The sequence below is a fragment of the Hakea prostrata genome, chromosome 7 (assembly GCF_041222555.1).
Source record: "Hakea prostrata isolate BN-2017 chromosome 7, UWA_Hpros_2, whole genome shotgun sequence".
NCBI classification, from domain to species: Eukaryota; Viridiplantae; Streptophyta; class Magnoliopsida; order Proteales; family Proteaceae; genus Hakea; species Hakea prostrata.
The window spans coordinates 8628232-8654674 of record NC_142606.1 but is presented as its reverse complement, the minus strand read 5'-3'; the positions used below and the strand labels follow the sequence as shown (position 1 = coordinate 8654674).

At 38.7% G+C, this 26443-nt stretch overlaps 4 protein-coding genes and 1 pseudogene across 4 annotated transcripts; 3 read left to right on the top strand and 2 right to left on the bottom strand.

The window, feature by feature from the left end:
• The first annotated feature begins 133 nt into the window (after window positions 1–133).
• LOC149009477 (uncharacterized) lies at window positions 134–5173 on the top strand. Its single transcript, XM_089164024.1, has 5 exons — window positions 134–365; window positions 3682–3725; window positions 3855–4167; window positions 4252–4580; window positions 4667–5173. The coding sequence occupies exons 1-4, from the start codon at window positions 293–295 to the stop codon at window positions 4548–4550; spliced, it is 729 nt and encodes a 242-aa protein (XP_089020150.1). The 5' UTR covers window positions 134–292; the 3' UTR covers window positions 4551–4580; window positions 4667–5173.
• A 3459-nt stretch (window positions 5174–8632) lies between these two features.
• LOC149009476 (glycerol kinase-like) lies at window positions 8633–11451 on the top strand. Its single transcript, XM_089164109.1, has 4 exons — window positions 8633–9064; window positions 9167–9388; window positions 9607–10594; window positions 10989–11451. Exons 1-4 carry the CDS (start codon window positions 8886–8888, stop codon window positions 11232–11234), a joined length of 1635 nt encoding a protein of 544 aa, XP_089020235.1. The 5' UTR covers window positions 8633–8885; the 3' UTR covers window positions 11235–11451.
• A 2060-nt stretch (window positions 11452–13511) lies between these two features.
• On the bottom strand, window positions 13512–17439 carry LOC149009475 (receptor-like protein 1). The gene is made up of 4 exons (XM_089164406.1): window positions 16955–17439; window positions 16610–16765; window positions 14059–16231; window positions 13512–13952 (listed from the first exon to the last, which is right to left on the bottom strand). The coding sequence occupies exons 1-3, from the start codon at window positions 17418–17420 to the stop codon at window positions 14073–14075; spliced, it is 2781 nt and encodes a 926-aa protein (XP_089020532.1). The 5' UTR covers window positions 17421–17439; the 3' UTR covers window positions 13512–13952; window positions 14059–14072.
• Window positions 17440–17777: 338 nt separating this feature from the next.
• On the top strand, window positions 17778–21153 carry LOC149009474 (pentatricopeptide repeat-containing protein At2g29760, chloroplastic pseudogene; annotated as a pseudogene).
• A 269-nt stretch (window positions 21154–21422) lies between these two features.
• LOC149009473 (uncharacterized) lies at window positions 21423–26392 on the bottom strand. The gene is made up of 4 exons (XM_089162911.1): window positions 26204–26392; window positions 25305–25398; window positions 24749–25111; window positions 21423–24669 (listed from the first exon to the last, which is right to left on the bottom strand). The coding sequence occupies exons 3-4, from the start codon at window positions 25093–25095 to the stop codon at window positions 22314–22316; spliced, it is 2703 nt and encodes a 900-aa protein (XP_089019037.1). The 5' UTR covers window positions 25096–25111; window positions 25305–25398; window positions 26204–26392; the 3' UTR covers window positions 21423–22313.
• Between the last annotated feature and the right edge of the window lie 51 nt (window positions 26393–26443).

Here is a 26443-nt window from a genome sequence, read left to right as displayed (position 1 = left end):
TAAAAGGAAAGCCCATTGAAGATTACAAAAATGGAAAGCATGCCGAGAGACGATGATGACGTGGACGAGAGCATTAAAGAGACCATGATCTTGCCGTCGCCACCCACTCTGCATTTTGTAAATTTTTTTTTATTATTATTTTTTACGATGGCCGTACGAACAAGGGAACGGGGTCCGCTCGCCATTGCTTTAACAGTGTGTGGCTAAGGAGAGTTTCTCCAGTATGACAGATGCCCTAGAAATGGCCTTTTCCGTATGCAGTTAAGCTCAAATCGAGAGGCTTGTTTGCTTCATGGTTATTATTATGGGGAAAAGAAAGAGAAGAGCTAACCATAGCCACCTTCCCGTTTCTTATTCACCTCCAGGTAGGCCTTCTTCTTCCTCAGTTTATGTATCACCCTCTTCTTTTGACAGATGATGGCTTGAAATTTAGGGCTGGTTCTTTACTGTATTCTCTTTCATTTTCTGAATCTGGGTTGTGTTTTTGGTTGCTTTCCTGTTCTGGGTACTTGGGCAATGCTTGATTGATAGTTTGGATTCTTATTCTTTTCTTTCAGCTGTTTATCTGAACTTCTATGTTCATTCAGGCACATTGAAGAATTTTGTGATTGTTCTCGTATTATGTTTGGTTCTTACCACCTTGGTGTATAGATTGGTTCCTTGAGCCAGTATATGAAAGTAATCAATTTAGTGTGATTAATATTTTGATAATTCATAAAAAGTTGAGTTGAAGAAGAACCTGGCAGAACTACCTATACTGGAAATCTCTGTAATATTCCAGTAGATTAAAGTAATCAAGTTAGTGTGATTAATATTTTGATAATTCATTAAAGTTGAGTTGAAGAAGAAACTGTCAGAACTATCTTTACTTGAAATCTCTGTAATGGTATTGAACACATCTGTGCGGCATTATGTCCATAGAGAAAACAAAGTAATTGAGCGGAGGGAAACCTCTGGTAGGCAATAGCCATCGAGACTGTGCTAGCTTTAATAGACCACAGAGGCTTACAAGTGTGTCTCAGAGTTTATGGAGGAAGCTGAAATCAGAGGTCAATAAGGTCATGGGGTTCTATTAGAGAGTTAAGAACCGGTAGCATTTCCAGAAACCATCTGTTTTCCATGTCACCCAACCTAAACTCTCAGACTAGCTTGACAAGTGGTTCCAAGGAAAAGCAGTGATATGTGATCTTTCATCTCCATGTTAGATTTGGAGGGCCTTAGAGGCCTGTTTACAAGGGTTTGTCTAAGCAAGGTAAGCCAACAAATCCGGCAACATCCAGTTCAAGTTCCAAAGAACTAGTCAGCTGCCGAGGAACGTGGTGCTTTAGAATTGGGTGGGTTTGAGGTCCTTAATTCCTACTAGATTTATTAGTATTGAACTTAAGAAATATTATGAGGCAATCCTGGTAAGTGCCACACAGAATGCAATCCACACTAGTATCAACTGGAGTACAAGCCAGTTCAAAGGCACATTAAACTTTATGTGCTCACTTCTGCTGGATAGGGTTACAGGGTTCTCCATGGAAAGGAACATTTGCATCACAATGTATGCAGTATGCCCACCCTAAAGAGCATCTCAAAGTGGAAAAACACCCTTTATCTCTCTGTCATTAGTTGCTATGGAGAATGTCGGTGACCTTGTGCTTCTGGTCTGTTCTGGTCTATGAATTTAAGGTATACATATGTTGGTTTCAATTTCCGAATGATGAAAATTTGAGTTTAAACAGTTGAACATGTGCAATTTGGAGTATTTGGACCAAGTTTCTGAAAGCATGTAATCGGTGTAGCACATGGCAAGGGATATGATAAGACTATGATCACTAAGACTTTAAAAGTAAAAGAAAACTCAACAGGTTGGGCTACTTACCTTTGTGGTTTACTCCGCTTCTTGTCACTGAAGAGAAGAAGTGAGATATAGAGGATGTTGTTTAATAGAGAGTTATATTAAGATGAATGAAATCAAGAGGGGCATTTAGAGTGTTGTGTGATCTTTGCATTCCTTCAAGCTTTAGAGGAAAATTATATATGACAATCCCATGACCAACTATGATGTGTAGTGTCAAATGTTTGGCTTCTAAGAAATATCATATAGAAAAATCTAGTGTAGCAGTCATGAGGATGTTGATGTTGATGTGGCAAAACTAGGAAAGATAAAGGAATGTCCATATTATAATCTAGTTGGGGGTGAAACTGCTACATGATAAGCTTTGGGAAAATCATTTGAGGTGGCATGGCCACATTTCATAGAAGCATTGGGATGCACTATTGTGGAATAGTTATTTGATTCAGATTGAATGAACTAAAGGAGCTAGAGGTAGGCCTAAAATGGTCCTTGGAGAAGTAGTGCTGCTTAGGGGTGAGGATCCCTGTAGTCGATTCCATTTACTTGGGGTAAGGCTGAGTAGTTGTTATTTGCAAAGAGAAAATTCTTCAACAGAGTGACCTTTTTCACTAATGCCTCTATGACTGACTTCAACAATCTTTTAACGTTGTCACGTATAAATGAAAAGATTGATATATTATGTTTGAAGAGGTCTAAATCTAGAAAGGACACCTAAAAGTACTATTTTAAAGATTTTGAAGCTTCTTAAAGATCATATCATAGCTGAGTTAAACATGGATTACTGATGAGCCTCAAAACTCAGTGATTGTCATGGCTGGTAGTTGCTGAAATCCTCTAAATCTTTGATTGAACAGAAGGGGGAAAAAAAGTTAGGTTAGTTGGGGCAGGGGTGAGATGAATTTCAGATTGGAGCCACAAACTTCTCTAGCTGACAAAACTACCCGTAAGTAAGTATGAAGCACGTGGTTTTGTGTAATTAGTTAGGGGACTTTTATGCCTCACTTTTAAGGCATATAGCTGAATGAGTATGGTATTTGTCTTTTCAAGCTCAAGGACTGAGCCTCAACTGCATTTTAAGTTTAACAATTAAGTCTCAAATACATTTTAACTCATAATCCCGTATGACCATCATAATTGTACCAGGTTCCTTTATGTGCAAATCTTAAATGTGGTGCACTTCTGTTATTTTTGTCAACTTATGATGGATCAAATTCACTGTGACTTTGGAATTTGATTAGACAATGTCCTGATGATGTCAAATAAATTTATGCTGCTATTGAATACTTGATCAGATTTTATTTCAAATCTGCAGAACTTTTATCACTTGTTTTGCACTCTTCTTTGATTTTACATCTCATGCTTTCTTGATCATGTCTGAGCTGATACTTACCACATTGAAGTGATTGAACTCCGTTAGACATCCTTCCGTTTGATTTTAACGTAAAACGGTTCTGTGCCAATGAATTGATTCTGAACATAAAGGTCCGTTGTGGATAATCATTTTACTTCTCCCTTAATTGCATCTTTAGCTCTAATCACTAATCTTTTTTGATTGGTGGTGGAGATGGCTCAGTCTGCAAGCCCATTTGTTTGTTCTTGACTATCTTTAATTTCTGGAGGATCTGCATCTTCTTTGAAATGAATTATTTGTATGCGATGTTTGGTCAGCAAATCGTGACTCCTCATTGAACATTCAGTTCCTGAGCCATATCAAATCTTCAGAATATTTGTATAAATTTGAACTTTTCCTGTTGCTCATAAGATTAGAATTGTGTGGCAGTGTTATGCTTCTTTAATAAGATATGAGGATAACTGGATTTTTTTTATGTATACTGCAGATATCATTCCATGTACCGTTGGGATGGATTTGTCAACAGAAGTGGTCTGTTACTTGATTATTCCTGTTTATTGCAGTCTTATGTTTCTTGAGCCAGATGTCATTTGTTTTCTCTTCTTAATATTTGAATGTGGGCTGTCTACATTCCCTTATTAATCTGTTTTCTACCTGCAGAGATCTCCCCCTTGTGTTTCGCCGGATGATTATACTACAGTACACCCTTGCACATCTTTTATGGATACCACAGATAGTTTGAATGAACTGCAGAATGGACACTCTTCACATGCACGCCATCATTACGATCTTAGTCGAGCAATGTTCCTAAGACGATCACATCATAAGTATGGTAATCGTTACGCTAGGCGAAACTCAGGTAGCCAAGTTGATACCTTAAGAGCACTTTGCAGGGGTGCTTCCCCATTATGCCACGAGAAACTCTCTTTAAAGTTTGCTAGTCGATGCAGCTCCAAGCCTGGCTATCATGGAGGTAACCCATTGATAATGGTATGCTCATTGACACTTGTTTAATTGTTGCACATTCCGTTATCTTTGCCTTCCTTTCTTCTCCCAGATAGAAGGCCTTTCCACAGGCCAGAAAGAGTGAAGTCCATTCCCTTGGTAATGACGTCTATAAATGCAACTAAGATGGTGTGTGGCCTCTGTCGGAGGCTTTTAAGGCGTAAAGCTAATGCTTTTAGCAACCCGCTGTTGTCTGGTGATCTGTCTGTTGTTGCAATTTTGGTTTGTGGACATGTTTATCATGGAGACTGCTTGGACGAGAGAACATCCGAGGCAGACAGTCAGGATCCCCCATGTCCATTGTGTGTTGAATGGCCACCAAAAGTTGACGCTTCAGGAGGACAGGAATGAATTGTACAGATGGATTTACCTTTTTTTCAGGTTAGATCCAAAACAAACTGGGTGATTTTCATGTCAGACATAGTTTTACATGCTAACATTTTGTTGGAATCACATTCTATTGTCAGGTTTCTGATTCTTAGATTGTTAAAGTTACTTACTTGGAGAAGACTTTCTCAAATCTCAATTAGCCTTTGATAACTTCAATTGTCCTGCTGATAGTACCGCCTTTATTAAGGGAAAGGCTGCTTCTTTCAGGTGACTTTCTTATCTGTCTATAATCTTTCAATCAGAAAGTCATTTCCTCAAAAAGAAAAGAAAAAACAAATCTAAGATTCTAGTTCTTGTCAAAGTTGTAGCTGATCTCTTAGTTAGGAATGCCCAGTTGGTTTCCTTCCATTCCTTGGCTGATATGGACGTTGCTCCTTGCTGCTTGACTAACTAAGCTTTCTACCAAAACAGAAACAACGTCACTGTTAGCATGACATGTACTGTAATTCTGGTTAACAACATGGCTTTTATTTTATTTGACGTTTTGCTTGTATTCTTTACTTGTACGACTCAACTATTCAACTTTGAATTCATAGTCGTGTTTGAATTTTTATATTCCACATAAGAAGCATAATTCCATTTGAAAATACCTTCTTTTTTATTTTATTTTATATGAATTCCATTTGAAAATACCAAGCTTATTGACGTAATGTCGTGGATGTGGAAAGCTAGTCCCAAAATTTTGGAGGCGGTGGTTGGATGGGATTCACATGAATTCCATTTGAAAATACGAAGCTTATTGACGAAATGTCGTGGATGTGGAAAGCTAGTCCCAAAATTTTGGAGGCGGTGGTTGGATGTCGAGGAAAGAAAAAGCAAAAATTAGTTTTTAAAGCTTTATTTTCCACATAAAAATAGTGATTTGATTTTAAAATACCGAATTTATTTAACTTTGATCCGGAAATCTGCCCCAAATTTTGAGGCTCTGTTTGGATGCCTAGAAAACCAAACAAAATAAGAATATGGTCATAAAGCTTACATATCTTTCAGCCATTTGTAAAGTTATCATATTTCTCTTTTTGTTAACCATCTTTTTAATTTAATCATAGTCGTATAAAAGAAATAATAAAATAGAATATGATCATAGTTAAAACAAGTTAAATATGAAAAACTTTATTTTCTTTTCTTTGTAACCAAACAAAGAAATGATAAACTTTATTTTTATTGGATTTTATTTTATTAAAAAAAAGTAATTGTTAAAATGATGTTATTTTTTTGGATGAATAAGTATTATATTAAAAGCACCAAGCAACACAACAAGGAAAAATACACCAAGAGCTGAAGAGAGAGGGGGGAGCACAAAGCTCAAGAGCAGGGGATAAGAGGGCAACTAAGACCCTAGAAATTAACAATTAGTCTACTTTTGCGGTTGTCAACAACAAGGGATGGTGGAGGGAAGCTATTCTAGAAGAAACTTCAAAGAAGATGGCTTTCCAAATTTGGTCTAGGGATCAAGATTTGGAAATCCATCTTCTAAGGTTACACTCCTACCAGACATGATGGATGGAGGCCCCAAAGACAAGCTTGCCAAGGTTATCACAAATAGAGTGACCGACAAAAGACCTCAAGATCCAAGTCCAATCACGAACAAACTCGTGTGAGCGTCTTGAGCGGTGCCAAATGGATGCAAGGTCTCTATTCTACAAGAGACAGGAGACGGGAGAATGGGCAAGAGAAGAAAATGTGGTTAATGTCCTTTGGACCATTCCCACAAAGGGAGCAACAAGAGTTGGCGGAAATATGGCGGCTAATGAAGAAGGCTTGGGTAGGGAGGGCAAAGTTAAGAGATTTTCAAATGGCGTGACAGGGGATATGGTGTTTAAACCAAACCAGGCGGGACCAGGGGACAGAGGAATGAGGGGAGCGAAGAAGGTTCCAAGCAAAGAATGTGGTAAAGGATTTGAAGGGTGAAGGGGTCTAAACAGTGATGTCTTGGAAAAGGTTGAAGATAGGGGAAGAGTGTTCCACATATGTGTATAAGTCACTAAGTTGATAATTTCCCCCCTCTCATTAGTAAAAATATCAAAGAAGAAGTTAGCCAACAATCCTGTTGTAAGTTGTAACTGCCATTGGTTCAACAAGATTCCCATGCTTTCCATGTTAGGTGAGCAATACTTTTTGTCTTCCCCTCAATGTCGGGTTGTCAGCAGCTCTTTATCGTATGATAAATTGCCGCCACTAGCATAGTAAAATATTAAGAGCTTCACTATTATATTAGAGAGTACAGATATTAATGAGAAAATCCATGCTAAGAAAAACTTGCACAAGTAGTAATGTTCTTTTTGGGGAAAATCAAAACTACCTTCTTACCATGGAAGGACATTTCGGCGAAATTGGCCTGAAATATGACAAATTTTGCTCGGTTCGATGAGGAGCGAAATTGAAACTGAGGCAAAAAATGACATCTGCAAAAATCGTCGGATAATTGGCAATTGGTGAACTACAAGCAATTTTCGCCTTAGCCGAAATCCTAGGCCTTTCGTTGAAATTGTCGACGCCATCCACCCCTTCGTCTTCATATGTTATCATCACTGACTTCGACCTTGGTCAGTTGGTCCTATGAAAGTTGTAAAGCTACATAATATGAAGAAGAAGAGGAAGAAATAACAGCAAATTGTGGCTGCACGACAGTAGGATTTCAGCATCATCTCCGGTGATGCTTTGAGAGAGATCAGGAATTACCAGAAAAGTACCCAACTTCTGATCCGAAAGCTTCCATTCCAATGGTTGGTTCGAGAGATTGCTCAAGATTTCAAGATTGATCTTCAATTTCAAAGCTCCACTATTTCAACACTCTAGGGAGCTGTGGAGGCTTCGATTTCAAAGTTTGGGCTTGGGTTTTTTGGTGTTTTACATTTTCTCCTCCTAGCTCTGAATTACCGGTGATTTTTTGGTGAGATTTCACCAAGTCTCTAGTTTCGACAACCAGCGAACCGGCAAAATTCACTGAAATGTCACACCCTACTCCTTACCCATTTTGTAAGGATTGTGATTTACAATTTGTGTCAACAACATGAGTTCTGATAACTTTCAATTAAAATTTTAATTTTAAGAAGAAAAAGAAAATCTATTTGTAAATAATGAATATCATATCTTATTTCGTATAAGAATACAAAAACTTTTATAATCTCAGAAGTAGTTGATCAAAACTTGATGATGATAATCGTTTAAGTGAAGTCAAAACTATTTGGACATAAGATATAAATGTGAAAGGGAGAATTATTTATCTAACCCAATCATTATCATTATCAATCATTTATTTTATGAATGCCCAGAATATCTTTTGTTTTTAAATCACCCTCAATTAAAATCAATGGTAATTTTTCTTTTACGCCGTTATCAAACCAATTATATCGGACTGTGAATCCAAGATGATGGTGAATTTGATGGTGACCTATGGTTCTACCCCTATATTATGCACTGATTTGAAATAAATTTTATTTCTCTATTTAAAAAAATTTATTTTTTAACTGCAACCAAAATTATTATTTTTTAAATAAGATTCCATATCTATAATAACCTTTTTTGAGTGGAAATATCTGTAAGATTCCATATCTATAACCTTTTAAAATTATATCAGGTTGAATTTTTTATTTTGGTAAACTTATCTGGTTGGATTTGGTTTGCTATTTATTTGGTAGTTGAAATTACAGCTGCGCTTGTTTGACAGCCTTTCCTTTCCTTTTCGCTAACTCTTTCTTGACTTTTGGCATTTCCAAAATTTCCATTTCTCCCTTTCTTTTATGTAACCCTTATCTTTATTTTTACTAAATAAATCCTTATCAAAACACGCAACATGTGATGTGTGAACACGTGGCTCTATGTTTTGGATCAATTCAAGGTGGGCCAGTTTTTCGGTTCTTACGCGATATTACTTAGGCATATTAAAGAGCTATAATTAATTGGAATGAGAAAAACTTCCACGTGGCACTTCGATCCATCGTTCGTGATCCCAGAACTTTGTTCTAATTAATCAAGCGACGACCCCCGTTATTTCTGGAATTCAAAACTTCCATGTTTGTTTATGATGAAATTTTTTTTTTAAGTAAATGTTTATGATAAAATCCAAAGCGGTCACCAATTGTTCGTTTTAATTTGGAATAAAATTTCCGTTTCTTTTGGTGATCATTTTGGATAAATTTTGACTTCATCCATGATCCAACATAGTCGTCGGCGTTACTCATTTATTAAAGAGAAATCAAACGACCTCTCCATTGTCACTATCTTCAGTTCTACACTGGTTCTCAACTTTGTTTAGAAGTTTTACTCTTGTCTTTGTTTTGTGATCTTGAAATCATGAGCCCTTCTGTGGATCGTCCTGGAGAAGAAGGAGCCGAGATCATGTCGAAGAATGAAGGCTTCATTGGTTCGATTGATCAAGGAACAACCAGTACCAGATTTATTATCTACGATCAGTCGTATCAAATCATTGGGTCTCACCAGATGGAGTTCACCCAAATTTTCCCTCAAGCTGGGTATATATTCAAGCTTCGTTACTCTCTATCTGTTTAGATTTTTGGGTCCTCCTTGTAGAAAATAAATTTTTATCATACATCGTTTTCTGTATTTTGGATTAGATGGGTAGAACACGATCCTATGGAGATTCTGCGGAGTGTTCGTGTTTGTATGTCAAAAGCTATTCATAAGGCGACAGAGGAAGGCCACAACCTGGAAACTGGACTCAAGGGGATAGGGGTTACAAATCAGAGGGAAACCACGGTTGTCTGGAGTAAATCCTCTGGTCTGCCGCTTTATAACGCTATTGTTTGGATGGATGTTCGTACTAGTGATATTTGCAGGTCTGGCTTTTCTCTTTAATTGGTTCTTTCGAAGGATACTTTTGATTATTTTTTCCGGATTTCTGTTGATTTGATATGTTGGGTCTTACTGCTTTTGGATTATAAACAAAAATCATGTCGTTGATTTTTCGGGGGATCAAAATCTGGGTTTGTTATTTTTTATTTTTTATTTTGGCGGTTTTGAATTGATGTGAATTAAATCATTTGATATCTCACAGGAGATTAGAGGAACAGTTGACAGAGGGGAAATACCATTTCTCGACGGGATGTGGATTGCCTATTAGCCCTTATTTCAGTGCAGTTAAACTGCTGTGGCTTTTAGAGAATGTGGATGCTGTAAAGAGATCTGTGGACTCGGGAGATGCTTTGTTTGGGACTATTGACACTTGGTTGATCTGGAACCTCACTGGAGGTTCCCAGAGTGTTGACCCAACCCAAAATACAGTGACTGGTTTACATGTCACTGATGTTTCAAATGCATCTCGAACCATGCTCATGAATCTCAGTACTCTTGATTGGGATAAACCCACATTGGAGACCTTGGGGATACCCAGTGAAATTCTTCCAAAGATTATCAGCAATTCTGAAATCATCGGAAAGATTACAGTCGGGTGGCCCGCAGCCGGTGTTCCAATTGCAGGCTGTCTTGGTGATCAACATGCAGCAATGCTGGGTCAAGCTTGCCGGAAGGGGGAGGCGAAAAGCACCTATGGAACTGGTGCATTCATACTTCTTAACACTGGTGAGGAGATTATCAGATCAAACCATGGTCTCCTGAGCACAATTGCTTACAAACTTGGACCAAATGCACCAACTAATTATGCTTTAGAGGGCTCGATCGCAATTGCTGGAGCAGCGGTTCAGTGGCTCAGGGACAGCCTCGGAATCATTCAGACTGCCTCGGAAAGTGAAGTGTTGGCAAAGAAAGTTGAAAATTCTGGTGGGATTTATTTTGTGCCAGCATTCAATGGATTGTTTGCTCCATGGTGGAAGGATGATGCTAGAGGTGTGTTGGTTGGGATCACGAGGTTCACAAACAGGTCACACATTGCAAGAGCTGTTCTTGAGAGTATTTGTTTTCAGGCAAATGATGTGTTGGATTCAATGCACAAAGACTCAAAAGAGAAGGCAGGGGTTACCTATGAAGAGTTTTTGCTCAGGGTCGATGGTGGTGCATCTGCCAACAATCTTCTGATGCAGATTCAGGTATCGGTGTGTTCTTGGAATTTTCTAAACATGCTGTTTGGGGATTAAGCTTAACATTATGATTGCTTTTTCCTGGTTGATCAATTATGTAGTAATTTCTCTCGAGTGATTAAATAATTGTTTTTCTTTTGACCCTGCAGTCTTCATCCCCCTCCAAATAAGTTGGTCTATTAGTTATTGTTGTCTACCATTTCGGTGGCCTTCAATGTAACAAGCATATCTAGTTGTATGAACCCAAGGAGGATATTTCTACTAGATGTGATGAATCTTATGGTTGATACATGGTGATAACATGTGATAGTTTGTTCTACAGAATTGTGCTTTAAAACAAAAAAACTTGTGTCATTAACTAAAAGTATCAATTGTTTTTTGGTGGGTGCCCCTCCTATTGCAGGCAGATTTGCTGGGGAGTCCAGTGATAAGGCCTGCTGATATAGAGACAACAGCTCTTGGGGCAGCTTATGCAGCTGGATTGGCTGTTGGTGTTTGGACAGAAGATGAAATTTTCTCAGCAAAGCAGATGGAAGCAAAAGCTACAACTTTTTATCCCAAGATGGAAGAGGAACAGAGGAAGAAAAAGGTGGAATCTTGGTGCAAGGCTGTCACGAGAAGCTTTGGGTTGGCTAGCCTTTCCCTTTAAGTAATCCTTGTCATAGCATATTGCCCTTCATTTGATGATATTTATCCTTAAACAATGTTTAAGCGCCTTGATAGATATTGTAAATTAGACAGTGGTTTTCTTTTTTTAGTCTTCAATTAGTGATACTAGTTGTATCCCCATTTCTATCTTATGTATTTTTATTTATTTTAATAATAATAATCGAATTCAGAAACTGAGTTTTTTCCAGATCGAATATCGTGTAGCTGGGCTAACCACTGTTCTTGATAATTGATCGAACAGATGTTTTACCCAAAGTGTTGTTTTTGACAAAGAATCTGCTTCACAGTCCTATTGGTTATCTGTAGACTAAAAAAGTAAATGATACCCTCCACTCCCCCTGCAATACGTACTTTGACGGTATGAATTCTGAGAGCAGAACACAGTTGATGATCAGCTGTATGGTGCATGAACAGAGCAATTTGGAATAATGAAGACCAATCCCAACTAGAATGGCCTGGTGTAAGTTAACTTGGTAATCATTGACTTAAGAAGATTGCAACTAAGCCACAATGGACTAATCGCTCTGTTTCAACTCATTGATGGAAAAATTGTGGAACTGTGATTCACCAAATCATAGAGGCTTTGAATTAAGGTCTCTCAGGTTGGATAGATCATGATTCATGAGAATAATATCCAAAGCAAACAAGGATTCCATCCTCGAAATATAAATACATTCTCACATATAGCACAAGTTATCCAAAGCAATACTTCAAATGAGTCGCCCACCAAAACCTACTTTCAACTCCCACAAACAAACTCATCTGAGCAATGAAGAGTACGAAAGCCTTATATTGCTCTGGTAGGAAATCCTCAAAAGACATGAAACCTGCAAAAGGGTCAAGCATAGAAAGGATGTATGCCACATAGATCAGGCTTGCTAGGGACGAAGACAATCCAAGTTTAAATTTATATGGAAATGGAACTCAGAGATAGGATAATTCCCAGAATAAGGTGCCCGTGTGCTTCTTATCCTCCCAAATGTGATGTTATTGAGACATCGCGGTATTGGTCCAGAAAGCCTGTTATGGGAAAGATCCATTAAGCTTACCCCTGCCGATTGGCATAAGTTTTCTGGTACCTCAACACCTAAATGATTCTGCTCATCAAGAAGAATCCTCAAATTAGATAGCTAACCTTTCCAATTAAGGAAATTACCATATAGCTTGTTATCTCCTATGTCCAAGATCTAAGCGTGAGCTGACTTATTGTCATGATTGAGATGGGTGACCAGAGAAATTATCAGCGCCATTGATCTGGGTCACTAAAAAACACCAAGAAACTTGCCCTTGTAATTGTAGAACTGGTAGACGATTAAGAATCTGGGTTACCTTTGCCTCAACAAAAAAAACCTTCCTAGCTACGATACATAAAATATTTGGGCAGTTGGAATTTCATTCAATCATTGTCATCACACGATTGAGATGAATGAATACAAAACAGAAACCTAGATACTCTACTAAAATAGGTTGGTACACCGCCAGCGTACTGTAAGCTTATGACTAAATTATTTTAAGATAAAAAAATCCTTGCTTTTGTGGTTCCCCTACACTCACTCACAGGGCGCCATGAACACACTCTTTCAACAACTGGCCAAAAGAAAATTTCCACTTCAAGATCCATGTTTAGTTGAAATTTTTGTGACATGAAGCATGACTTTACACACTCAGGAAAATCCCCAGGCTGCAGGATTTCTCTTTTATTGGAACCAAGAGATGAGATATAAGGTCAAGGTGTTCCTCTGAGTACAGAACAGAGTCAAGAGAAGGTATTAGTAACTGAACCGAATTATCAAGGAAAGGCATCTTGGGCCCTTGGCTCGTACATGGAAGTAGAAAATGGATAAATTAAAAGGATAAGATATAGGCCCTCGTGCATGGCCAATGGAACCTGCAAAAGGGTATTATAGATCATAGAAAGGATGTATGCAGCAATGGGGACATTCAATCAAGAGATCAGCAACAGCATCCATTTCCGGCTAAAATATGAAGCAGATCTGCATAACCTGAATGAATATGTGGTTATTGTGATTGAATTTAATTAAATTCACTCAATGATGAAATTAAGACAGATTCTCAACAGAGAAAAGAAAAGTGTATCTTCTTAAATGGATGAATCACTCACATTACTTGAGAATATCTCCATCAATGAAACGAAACCCCATAATTACCAATAAGAATTGATTTAGAGAACCATTGCAAATCCCAAGAAGCCATTCCACATGAAGCAACAAAGCCTAAAACTAGCATGCCCATGTTGATACAAATTAAAGGTACTCTAATTTGGAAGTAGCTCCAATACATGACAAGTTATGAGAAAATTCTTTGATGTGCCATTATAGTGTTCAATGAAAGCCCTTAAATGCTCCAGTATAGAGGAATTATTTGATTCAGATTAGATGAGCTAAATGATCCAAAGACAGTCCTAAAATGACTAGGAGTAATCGAAATGAAAGATGTGCATATCCCAGCATTGTATCAAGTATGACTTTGAATAGAGCTTATTGGTGATTAAAGATCCATGTAGGCAGCTCCACTTAGTTCTGCTAAGGCTGAGTTGTCATACTGCACTTGGTCTGAAACATAAAACAGTAATTCTGTCTATTGGAGACTACATTACATGTATAAAAAATGGAAGAGGAGAAGTCGAATCTCTAGATCAGCAAGGGCATCCATTCCATCTTCCACATGAAGCTCACACCTGTATGCATGCATATGTATTACTGTTATTGAGTTTATATCACATTCACTCAATAATGAAATTCAGATAGATTCTTCAATGAGACAAGAGAAGTATGCATTCTTACATTACATTGATCACTCATATTAAGTGTCTGATAACACATTCATCAATGAAACGAAACCACATCCTCCGCCAACGAGGGTTGATGTACAGAACCGCTGCAAATCCTAAAAAGCACATTCCATATGAAGCAACAAAACTTATAACAAAGATTCTCATGTCGACACCATCCTCGTCTCCTACACCCGTTGAAGTTGCTGTGGTTGTGCTGGGTGGTTCTCCACCAGATACTGAACAGTTATTTGGTAAGGGTGGACCACAAAGAAGGGGGTTTCCTTCATAACTTGTAGCACTGAATGTTGAAAACTGTGCTTTCATGTCTGGCATCTTGCCAGATAAATTGTTGTGTGCCACACTGAATACAGCAAGAGTATACAATGAGGTGAGTTCTGAAGGAATTTCCCCACTTAGGTTGTTATAGGAAAGATCTAAGCTCTCTACTTGTTTTAGGTTTGAAAAAGTTCTTGGAATGGCTCCTGTTAATTGATTGTGTGACAAATTTAATGCTCGAACTCCAGTCAAGTGTCCTATTTCATGTGGGATCTCACCTATGAGATTATTGCAAGATAAGTCCAACCCAAACATAATCTCAAGGATCTTACCCTTAAAGGAATTAGACCTACTTTTCGTAGTGAACCATCCGTCTACTTCTTCATATTCCCAACTTACGAAATCCTCATCCAAGTTTAAATTTGAATGGAAATGGAATTCAGAGATTTGATAATACCCAAAATATTGTGCCTCTGGGCTTCTTATCCTCCCAAATGTGATGTTACTGAGACATCGGGGTATTAACCCAGAAAAGCTATTATGTGAAAGATCCATTAAGCTTATCCATGTCAAATGGCACAAGTATTCTGGTATTTCACCACCTAAATGATTCTCTTTAACAGAAAGAACTCTCAAATTAGGTAGCTCACTAATCCAGTGAGGAAGTCTACCAAATAAGTTGTTATCTGCTATATCCAAAGTCACCATATTTGAATTGTTCAGGACAAAATCAACTGATGGTGACGATGTGAATTCATTTCCATTCAAATGTAAATGGTATAAACTTGTCAAGTTGAACATTGATGGTAAAGTTCCTGAAAGCCGGTTTCCACCTAAATCAAGAAATTCAGTTGAAAGTTTAGATAATTCAATTGGGATGTTTCCTTCTAAGAAATTATCTTCCATGTTAAGTGTCTCCAGATATGTTAGATTACCAATCCAACTGGGGATTGTTCCTGTAATTTTGTTGTTGCCAATGTGCAAATACTGAATTCTAGAGCTTTTTAACAACCCAGTCGAAATTTTTCCTGAAAATAAGTTGTTCTCTAACTGTAACCAAGTCAATTGAGTCAAGTTGAAATGTGGTGGAAATATATGGCCTTGCAAGCGGTTATTTGAAAGACTCATGAAGTATAGGTTGGGACAACCTGTGGAGAGTCCACTGGGAATTTCGCCTGAGAAATTGTTAAAAGACAAATCCAAACTTCCTAGTTGTTTCATTTCACCAATTGATGAAGGGATGATACCCTCAAAATAATTTTTGGACAAATTCAAGTGTTGTATGTTGGGTAACATGTCACCAATATTTGCTTGAAGATGTCCATTAATATAATTGTTAGAAACATCAACAACTATAGCTCTTCCCATATAAAATGGTAGGTGAAAATGTCCTGTTAATAAGTTGTTTCTTAGAATTAAACCTTCTAGCATTTTATTGTTCTCAAACAACCAAGTGGGGAACATTCCCTTCAAGTAGTTATGGGAGAGATCAAGAAGTACCAAGCTGTATTGGTTGGAGAGAAATCTGGGAATTGAATTTGTGTTCTTGTTAAGGTTGCAGTTTGATAACAAGAGTGCCTTAAGCTGGAAAGTGGGTGTCCAAGGGGGATATTCTGTCTGGATCTCTAATTTTCCCCCAGCATTCTGAAGCTCAATTGACTCAAGTTTTGAACTGTTGGCAAAGGTGCTGAATGTGAGTGTGCCCTCAAAATCATTATAGCTCAAAGAAATGTGTTCAAGTGATGTAAGGCTGGTTATAAGAGGCGATGGAATGTTTCCCTTGAATCGATTATGGGATAGGAATAATGTCCTGAGGGATGTCAGATTTTGAAGACATGGAGGAAGGATCCCTTCAAAATTGTTCCTGCTAAGATTTAACCTTTGAAGGTTCTTCAGTTCACACAAGGCTGCAAAAGGAAAACAAGTAATTTAATTATTTGTTTCCTGATCTTTCTCTTCCATTAGTACACAACTATAAGTTCATAATCATTTTTGAGAATTAATCAGCAGCCCCAAAAGAAAATATCAGTGAAAATTTTAACTCAGTCTAAGGCACAAGGCCACGTTTTAGGCTTTAGGTCTGGCATGATAGAAAAACATTACATTTCACAGACATGTTTCTATCCCGGAAATGACTTTCTGTGCTTTTGGGCTTGGTTTTTTTACACCCTAGGCATAGCTTTGAAATAATATCCTCATCAGCTCATGTGTCTAGAAGCTTAGAACAATCAACAACAATAACAACAACAATCAAAGTGTTACCCTTAACAATTGTACATAAATACCTTCAAGATGATGGGAGTGACTGAAATCGTTAGAAGCTGCAAACAAAGCCCTAAGGGACTTGAGAGCACCCAGAAATGGAAGAATGCTACTGTTGAATAGATTATGACTAATGTCTAAGACCTCTAGCTTTCTCAAGCGAGCCAATTTTTCAAAGCCTGCAAAGATTATCAATATCACAATTTGAAATGTACTATATCATTTAGGTAAAAGACTTTCAACCTATGAAGAGAACCTCTTAACCTATAAACAAGAAAACTTTGCAGTTGATTAACTAATGGTACATTCAGGGGAGAACAGCAAGAGAATACTAAGAATTAAAATGCAGTAAGATTGAAAATGGATACCTTCATTTTGGATATAGCCATCTAACCGGTTGGAAGATAAGTTGAGAAGTTGCAGGTCTTCAAAGGCAGACAATAAGGTAACGTTTAGATACCAAATGCTTGAAGAATCTCCCCTAATGTCATCAAGGGAGAGATGGATCACTCTTCTTGTTGAATGATTGCACACAACTCGCTCCCAACGACAACAGTCACTCTTTGTATCATCGACCCACGATGCCAAACCAAAACCATATTGAGAATCAGTCCAATTCACATATTCCTTGAATTCAAGCAGAGCTAACCTTTCCTCTTCCAAGCACCCAAAACATCTTTGGATTTGAAGCAGTAGAAGGGAGGAAACGCATAGGCACTCCAGCAAAACCCAACCCATTGCTTGAAAGTTACAAGAAATGAATTCCAAATGCTTTTTTCTTTTGGCTGAACTCAAACTCCAAATGAAAGAATAAATAAAGGAGAAAACTCCCATCACAGTCAACCAATCATAATCCGATGACTCACCCTTTTCTACCCACTGGATAGTCTGAATACAAAGAGAAGAAAGAAAAATGTCAACCATATAGAAGATCAACATAAAGAATAACGCTAGATGAAGGGGAAGTCGTTTACAAGTGAATGAGACAAATTTGCAAATCCCAATTAACTATCAATGCCCTGCCCAAGAGGTTCAAATTGACTCTAGAGGTGTTCAAAGTTTGAACCTTGGGCAGCCTCCAGTGCAATGACGGAAGTGGCCGTGAAAGTAGGAAATTTGTCTGTATTTAATGGTCACTGCAGACGAGATATTTGACTAAATTTCAGCATCGAGGAATCTCTGAAGTACAATCGCAGAAGTTACGAATTTTGGGAATTTTTTTTTAATGATGGATATTAAAAATATAATCTTAATCTTAATCTGAAGAAATTGACTCAGTTCGTAAACATCATCACCTCATTAAGTAAGAGATCAAAAGTTAAAATCCCACTGAAGCTTAAGCTTTCAGCTTCCAGAAAGAAAGAGAAGAAACAACGTAGCTTTTAGGGTCTAGTTGCGTTTTTCTGCCATTTGCGCGTTGGTATATAAAGCATTCTTATATCATAAAAGTCCAGTTCAATGATTCGGCCCCGTGGAGAAACCCCAGGAGTAAATATGCCACTTCATTCTAAAGACCAGAGCGTGAGGAACTAAGAAGGGAAGTTTGGGGTGGGAAGTGCGATCTTTTCTGCATCGATCGAGCAGTCTTATTCTTTAATAAAGAGGAGAACCAATCTGACAATTCCCATGTTTGCCCGAGTGGACTCCCATGGAAGTCGATTAGCGGGTTTAAAGAAGTCACCGCATTGGCAGAAATTCTTCCTTCCAAGACTCCGGAGGATTGGAAGTCAGGACCGGCAACTGAGAATTAAAATGCATTAGAATCCTTGACTGATGGGGTGTTTGAAGCCTCTGGTAGATGTCGAACGAGTTCAGAAGCAGTTTGCATTGTCCCTGTTGAAGAACCACGAAGCAACCAAGTCCTTGAAGCATTTGAAAAGCCTCCACGTCTACTTGATAAGAACTGGGCTGCACCAGAGCAACTTTGCAGTTGGGAATTTCGTGGCACACTGCGCCCATGTGGGAGCAATGAGTTACGCAAGCCAAACCTTCGCTCAAATGCTTGAACCCAATTCCTTCGTATGGAACACCTTGATCCGGGGATTCCAACAAAACCTAGAACCCCAAAAGGCCCTTCAGCTATTCCGTTGTATGAAATTTCGAAACATTCCACCCGATTTCTTCACCTTCCCCTTCGTCATCAGGGCTTGTGCTAGTTTGCAGGATCTTCATAAAGGGCAATGCATCCATGGGCAATTGTTTAAAATCTGTGTTGATGCAGATGTTTTCATTGCGACGAGTTTAGTAGAGCTTTATGGAGCTCTAGGGCATACAAAAATGGCCCATAAAGTGTTCAATGAAATGCCTGTTAAAGATGCCGTGTCTTGGACTACCATCTTAGCCACTTACGTCAACCAATGTGGTGACATGAATATAGCCCATCAACTCTTCCGTGAAATGCCGGTTAAGGATCTTGTGGCTTGGAATACCATAATTGGAGGCTTTGTGAAAATGGGGGACATGAACCTTGCTAAGGCACTATTTGATCAAGCACCTACTAAGGATTTATTACTGTATAATACTCTGTTAGGAGGATATGCAAAACATGGTGAAACTGAAGTTATGCTGCGGTTTTTTAACGACATGCCTGAGAGGGATGTGGTGTCTTGGAATTCAGTCATTGGAGGCCTTGTCCAGGGTAAGAAGATAAATAAAACTATGGCATTATTTCACCAGATGCAAAGAGAAAATTTGAAGCCTAATGAGGTGACACTTGTGGGTGTTCTTTCTGCTTGTGCTCAAGTAGGAGCATTGGATACTGGGAGGTGGATTCATTCCTATATTGGCAGGAATGGTTTTGGCTTGAATCTCTTGGTTGGGACAGCCTTAGTTGACATGTATTCCAAATGTGGGTCTCTGGAGGGCGCAGAACATGTCTTTGAACGAATGTTGGAGAAAGATGCCATCGCCTGGAACACGATGATCATGGGATTTTCTATGAATGGGCAAGGTAGAAGGGCGTTGGAGTTATTCTATCAAATGCAAAGTGGAAATGTGAAGCCCAATGAAGTTACGATGATTGGAATTTTGTGTGCATGTACTCATGCAGGATTGGTAGATGAAGGACGAAAATGGTTCTATTCTATGCACCATGAGCTAGGTATTGCCCCCAAGATTGAGCATTATGGATGCATGGTTGACCTGCTTGGTCGTGCAGGCTTATTAGAAGAAGCATATGAATTCATTCAAGCTATGCCTCTCACTCCACACCTTGGGGTTTGGGGTGCCCTACTTGGTGCATGTAAGATGCATGGCAATGTTGAGCTCGCAGAACATGCCATCAAACACTTGATTGAACTTGACCCTGAAGATGGGGGTTACTTGGCAATCATGTCAAATATATATGCTAATGCAGGAAGATGGGGTGATGTTGTGAAGGTGAGGGAGTTGATGAAAGATAAGGGGTCCTCAAAACTACGTGGGTGTAGTTCAATTGAGATCAATGGAGAGATTCATGAGTTTGGTGTAGAGGAAAATATCCACCCTCGAGCCAAGGAAATTCACAAAATGATAGATGAGATGTCTGAGCAGTTGAGGATCGCAGGTCATGTAGCCAGCACAAGTGAAGTTTTCTTTGATGTGGAAGAGGAAGAGAAGGAGAAGGCACTGTTCTTCCACAGTGAGAAGTTGGCAATTGCTTTCGGACTTATTGCCACCAACAGAGGAGTTACCCTACGCATTGTAAAGAACTTGCGGGTTTGTGTTGATTGTCACTCTGCCATAAAAATCATTTCAAGGATATTTGACAGAGAGATAGTGGTTAGGGATCGAAGTCGATTCCACCACTTTAAGAACGGTTCATGTTCTTGTGGGGATTATTGGTAACTACTATCTCATGTTCTCATGATAATGGTATGCTTTTACTTCATGACTAAGAATCATATCGTTCCATCAATGAGGTAAGATAAATCCTTCAAGGCAACATTCCTAGTTAGCTTTCATACTCGACCAAAGTTTGAGCAGATTTTAGTTGCCAGAAGCACAAGTTTTCAGACTCCAAGTAGCTATTCTGTCTCTGCTCTGAAGGGGAAGAAACTGCTCTCCTCAGTTGCAAAATAGGACAGCCAAGAAACATGACGGACCTATTTCTCAGCTGTCAAGACCACTCTGAAAGAATCGAGAAGGCATTTGATGAGTGACAGAATACAAACGGGTGTTACAATACTAGGAGTAATCCCCAGGAAGTAGGGGAGCTTGATCAATCAATACACCATTCAATAAAATCCCAGATTTTGTCACTGGGAAAACTTCTTTTGGACTGATACTGATCTAATAAGTGGCGTCTATGGTTCTTTAACAATTTCAGTTTTCAGCCTCACCTGACATGTCATGCGGCAAAACTAAGAGCCAATAACAAAAATGCAATGTCCATGTCTTTATGTCAGCTAAAACATTGTCAGTATACCATAACTCTCCCATAGCACTGGGTTTTCAAAGCTCTGTTCTGCCATTTGGAAACGATGTTCTGGTAGAAAGTTTATTTGTGAGCAGATTGTGCATTGGTGTATATGTCATGAAGTTTGGTCTTCCTTTTTCTTATCCCAAAATCTGAAAAACAAGTGCGATGGGGAACCGACCAGCATGTCTGGCTGAAGAGCCTTACATTGTACATAAAGAATTGAAATGTCCAATTCAAACTGCAAGTAAGATTCCTATAATGAATAGGAGTACTAAAAACCTTGCATGAATTTAAAAAATCACCGAAACTGAATTCTTTATTTTAGGAAAAAAGGTAAATAATTAACTAACTACAACTACTGAGAAGCTCATGCAAGCTTAGGTCAATCAACTTTCTGCTGCCACTATGCTTCCGAGGGCTGTAGTCCAGTCCAGCATAATTATCTACATTGAATTTTCTGCCTGTTGCTTCATATGAAGTCTTCTGTAAGGGGTTTAGTTTGGACTCAATAGGGTCATTGATTTCCCTTAGTTGATAAAAAACTAAAAGCAGGACCTTAGAGAATTATGGATACATCCATTATCCTTGAATTTATAATCACTCCAACCAAAGATCTGTATTTTTCAGATACATCCAAGCAAAAATATGTGTCTAAAGATAGTTTATTCAGTAAACTATGCAATTGAGAATCTTTGATTTTTATTGGGGTGCCATTGTAAAAGCTCTGCTTACAACCATCTAATGATTCAAGCAACAGAAATGTGTGTTCAACAAAGAAGAGACAAAGAACAACAAAGTAACGGATGTGCATGTCGATGCGTGTTCAACAAAGAAGAGTCAAGACTGCAGTAATTATCTCAGACATAATCCAGCATGTCAACTTTCCTGTTCATGTTTCAAGATATTGAAGCAACAGAAAATAAGAACAAACAGTAATGGATGCGTATTCAATAAAAAGAAGAGTCAAGGCTGCAATAATTATTTCAGATATAAACTAATGAATCAACTTCCCTCATCATGTTTGCAAGTGAATGCTTTGCATACAATGCCTCCATATTGTTTTGCAGCTTTTGGAACAAATTTTGCATCACAAGTAAAAATTTCCCATGAATGTGTTTAACTGGTCCCAATACCAAAATGAGGGTAGCATACTGTTCTAAGATATACAACTGAAACAAGACTAAGCCATTCAACGACCAATTATCTGCCAAAGACTAACTCACTAATCTAAACCAGATTATTACAGTATGAAACATTATCACCTTTACAGTTCAAAGCTTTATTGCTCCATGCTGAACTTATGCACAGGGAACATATGATTGAACCTATTATGTTTCTTTGCATGTAGCTCTATTGTGTCCTTCTCCTTTGCACTTGCTACAATGAAGTGGCCTTTTCACTGTTTCTTCAGATTTGGTACGTTTCCTCTTATTAGATTGGGTTGGGGAACGATGGATGTGAGGAGGATGTACTTGACCCGCATCTGAGTTCTCTCCGCTCACAGGCTTGGCAATATCTGGCATTGGGTTTATTGATTGTGAATACGTCAAAACAAAGACCTCAGTCATGAAGTATCTTGAGCAGTAATCATAGGGACTCCTGCCAGTGCAGTTAAAAACAGCAACAGCATGGCAACAAGGCAATCCAATAATTTTCCACCCCTGGCAACTACAATCATATTGGTCAAGATTAACAACATGAATACAATCATCGTGAACTTCAAACATGCTATCAGATGAGAATAACACTTTAAGGGTAAGTGCTTTTGTTCTCTCTTCTTGCAATCTCTCCTCTTTTGATGGGGTTAGCTTAGTATGCCACTTACTTGATTCCATTTGACGTGTAGAGATCAACTCCCTAATTTTAAAGCATATGGTCTCAATCTTTCGTATTATTGATAACTCACAGAACTCCATTATCCAGTTATTGAGCAATTCTACAATGTCTAGTTTGATTTGGTTGTACCTTTCACCCTTAAATTGTGAATTTGCCCAACATTCTGGTTCACTCTGCATGACCCAATCATAAGCTTCAGACGAGACACTTTTTATCTTCTGGGTGTACATTTTGAATCCTTCAAGTCTGGTTGCACGAGCAGCAGCCAAAAGATTTCCAGCCAAAGAACACCTCCCATCCCCATGGTAAGGACCCTTCAAGCTCTTCTTGAATCTATCCACAAGGTAATGAATACAATACCCATGGTGGGCATTCTCAAATACTTCATGCACAATCTTCCCCAGACCCTTCTCTTTGTCTGATACAAAGGTAATGGTTCTAGATGTTAAAACAACAGGCTTTAGTTGCTCCAAAAACCAGCGCCAATTATCATCATCCTCCACATCTACTACAGCAAAAGCTACTGGAAATGCTCCATCATTACCATCCACAGCTGTTGCAACCAATAGTATCTCCCGGTATTTTGACTTTAGAGAGGTAGAATCAAGGAAAATGAGGGGGCGGCAACCATTCTGGAAGCCATAGAGCGAAGCATAAAAAGAAACAAAAAGGTGCTGGAAGCTTAAATCATCCTTGGTGCTAAAACTTGCAAAACTGCCTGGGTTAGTTTCCACCAATTTATCACAAAACTGAGGCAACTGATTGTATGCCTCCTTGGATGAACCCTGAAGTTCCACTCGGGCGCTCTCCATTCCACGCCATACCTGTGAGTAGTGTAATTCAATCCCGAACTCTCGACAGATGTCACTTGCAATTACCCTAGGCTTGTAACAAGGGGTCTCACGCAACCTGTCCTTTATTACACTTGATAACCAATTCTTTGTTGACTGAGAGAATTTACCAACAATCCCTTCACATGTATGTGAATTGTTCATCTTCTTTATCACAAAAGATCCAGTACTTGGCATCCATGATGCATGTATCCGCCAAGAACAGCCTTCAGCCCTACATATGGCAGTTGCACGATCAGTGTCATTCTTTTTCATTTCATACGCAAAGTGATGCGCAACAGAATACTTCCGCAGCACATCACGAAACTCATGGACACTCTTGAATTGCTGGCCCTCTCCTTTGATACCCTTTTTCCATGATGCAATAATTCTTTTCAACCAAGAATCATCAGCAACATCATCAGTTGGATTATTGATAACAGCTTTTGAGGTGTCAGTGTGTCTTTGCCTCTCATCATCAATATCTTCAATACTAGTGTGCTTTCTGGTATCATTTTGCTGGGATGCAAAGTTCCTTTTATGCCCAACATTATCAGCAACAGCAACAATTGTTAGACCATTGGCACCAAATGCCCAGGATGCAGTGTGTCTTTGTGGCTGGACATTGTTGGAAGTGTCACTGGCAGCAGGACTGGTAGCAGGACTGGTAGGGATAGAATTGATTCCAGTGGAGCAGGGGATAACTACATCCGTAGCTACATCAAAGCTTCCATCAGTAGTGCAATCAGGAAGAGGGTTAGAGGCTTCAGTGATGGTAGGAAGGACAGAGGTTGCACAAGTTACTCTAGCATCAGTTGGTATAACAATGACAGGAGCAGCAGTAGCAACAGCATTGAGAGAAGAGTCAGTAACAGTGATTGAGGTAGCAGCAGTTACAACTGCAAGGGTGGCTTCAGCATCAGTAGAAGGATTATTTGTGGTATTCATAACAGGTGTAGCATCAGAAGTGCAGGCAGAAGTATGATTGATGGGCTCAGTCACCTTTATCTTTTTTTCCCTGCAAGTGCAAGTGTGTAATGTAATTTCCTCAAGAATATAAATCATGCATGTAAAGATGGTGCACTTTTGGCAAATACCTGCTACTATGCATGTTCAATACATCATGTGAAGCACATTTTTTTCCAGAAATAAAAAAATCGGCTGTTACAGAGCTACCATGGAAAGCAATCATCCTTTTTAGGTCTTTATCATTAGACACAGTGATAAGGGTGCGTTTGTTGCTTGGGAGAAAGTACTTCATGGACAAAGTTTTAACGTCAAAATTCCACATCTCTGCTAACTCTAATTTGAGATCATCAAAGCTGGTACCGTGGTAGACATCAAGTGCATGTGCATCTCCACCAGTGTATTGCAAGGAACCATCATTGTTTGGCACAAACTGACCACCTGACTGACAAATAAATATTAGCTTCTCCCTTGCCATGTCCTTGTGCAAAATCCTGCAGCCAAAGAAAAGGATACCAAAGGAAAATTTTCAATTAGGGAATAGAAATTTTCTGGTATTTTCTAAACCCCAAGTTTCAATCCAGAGATATTGAACATCTATGATATGCAATGTCAAGACTTGTACTTATGCATAATATGCTAAAGAAGTAGTAAATTAATGTCATTTGTGCTCAAAATCAAATGTACCCAAGTAAAGCAGAAGCAATGCCGGCTTGCAATATCAAATCACATCTCTCAAGATGGTAGCTAAATCCGTCAGTGTTCGCTGCTAGTCCCAAGCCTGGTAAAAGAGGAGGGTTGGCGCATCAGGTCGGCGGCCGGCAACTGAAAAAACTCAGCCAAACCCTTTTACATGGATTCGACCTTTTATGATGAACCCTATGCCATCTTTCAGGATAGTAGCTAATAGAGGGATATGTGGTGACATCATGGTACACACCCAAATTTTCAAGCCATCATCTTTACAACGCATCTATTAGACTGTCATGGTTATCTCCACATAGTATCATCATCATCAAGTTGCCATTGTAGATATGAGTACAACCTATAACTAATCATCAAGAAAAAAACAGATCCTGTGTGTGTTGTTGCTTGTTGGTTAATGATCCCATATTTCAAATAATTGAGCAAAGTCAATTTCCACCATTTGCAGTTTGTCCCAGTCAAACCATTGATGAGTGTTCATTCTTGTAGTTGTTACATTGACAGATTAACATCCTAAAATATCCTGTAAATACTTCTAGTTAATACTGCAGATTTCTTTCCTGAGCATTCAAAATTTAGACAGTCAATACTGAAGAAAGTCTGATTTTCTCATAGAAATTAGACGACATATTGGAATTAATACACAAAACAGTGTCTCATCATCATCATCATAGCCAAGACAATGAGACGATGTAAACCCACTACATGGCCCCAAGTCCATGACGACTACATCCGCACATCTATACATGATTCCATGGTATCGTTTACGAACGAGGTGAACAGGAATGCATTTCTTGAGCCAAATGAACAGTGAAAGAAGCAATTTAACAGAGATACTTCAAAACCCTAACGAATGAAAAGGAGTGAAATCAAACACTTACCAGAGCCGAGTCGATGAGGCAGGGATGTTACGGCGGACAGAAACCCTCGGGATGGGGGCTTTTCGAAATTAGGGCAGAAAGGAGAGAGGAATCGGAGAAAAAGAAGAAGGGCTTGTTGGAAAATTATGTGGGGCTGGAATAAGAAGTTAACGAGAAGGGCTTCCTTTGGGAATTTCTGAAACAAGGAAATTCAGAACTGAGGGAGAATATACAAATAACGCAAGAAAGAACGCAAGGGGG

Coding starts and splice junctions, on each gene's coding strand:
- LOC149009477 (XM_089164024.1), top strand. CDS start 293: ATGGTTATTATTATGGGGAAAAGAAAGAGAAGAGCTAACCATAGCCAC. Junction 366..3,681: donor CGTTTCTTATTCACCTCCAG/GTAGGCCTTCTT, acceptor TGTATACTGCAG/ATATCATTCCATGTACCGTT. Junction 4,168..4,251: donor CAAGCCTGGCTATCATGGAG/GTAACCCATTGA, acceptor TTCTTCTCCCAG/ATAGAAGGCCTTTCCACAGG.
- LOC149009475 (XM_089164406.1), bottom strand. CDS start 17,420: ATGGGAGTTTTCTCCTTTATTTATTCTTTCATTTGGAGTTTGAGTTCA. Junction 16,766..16,954: donor TGGCTATATCCAAAATGAAG/GTATCCATTTTC, acceptor TAATCTTTGCAG/GCTTTGAAAAATTGGCTCGC. Junction 16,232..16,609: donor TCACTCCCATCATCTTGAAG/GTATTTATGTAC, acceptor TTCCTTTTGCAG/CCTTGTGTGAACTGAAGAAC.
- LOC149009476 (XM_089164109.1), top strand. CDS start 8,886: ATGAGCCCTTCTGTGGATCGTCCTGGAGAAGAAGGAGCCGAGATCATG. Junction 9,389..9,606: donor CGTACTAGTGATATTTGCAG/GTCTGGCTTTTC, acceptor GATATCTCACAG/GAGATTAGAGGAACAGTTGA. Junction 10,595..10,988: donor ATCTTCTGATGCAGATTCAG/GTATCGGTGTGT, acceptor CTCCTATTGCAG/GCAGATTTGCTGGGGAGTCC.
- LOC149009473 (XM_089162911.1), bottom strand. CDS start 25,095: ATGGCAAGGGAGAAGCTAATATTTATTTGTCAGTCAGGTGGTCAGTTT. Junction 24,670..24,748: donor TTGAACATGCATAGTAGCAG/GTATTTGCCAAA, acceptor TTGCACTTGCAG/GGAAAAAAAGATAAAGGTGA.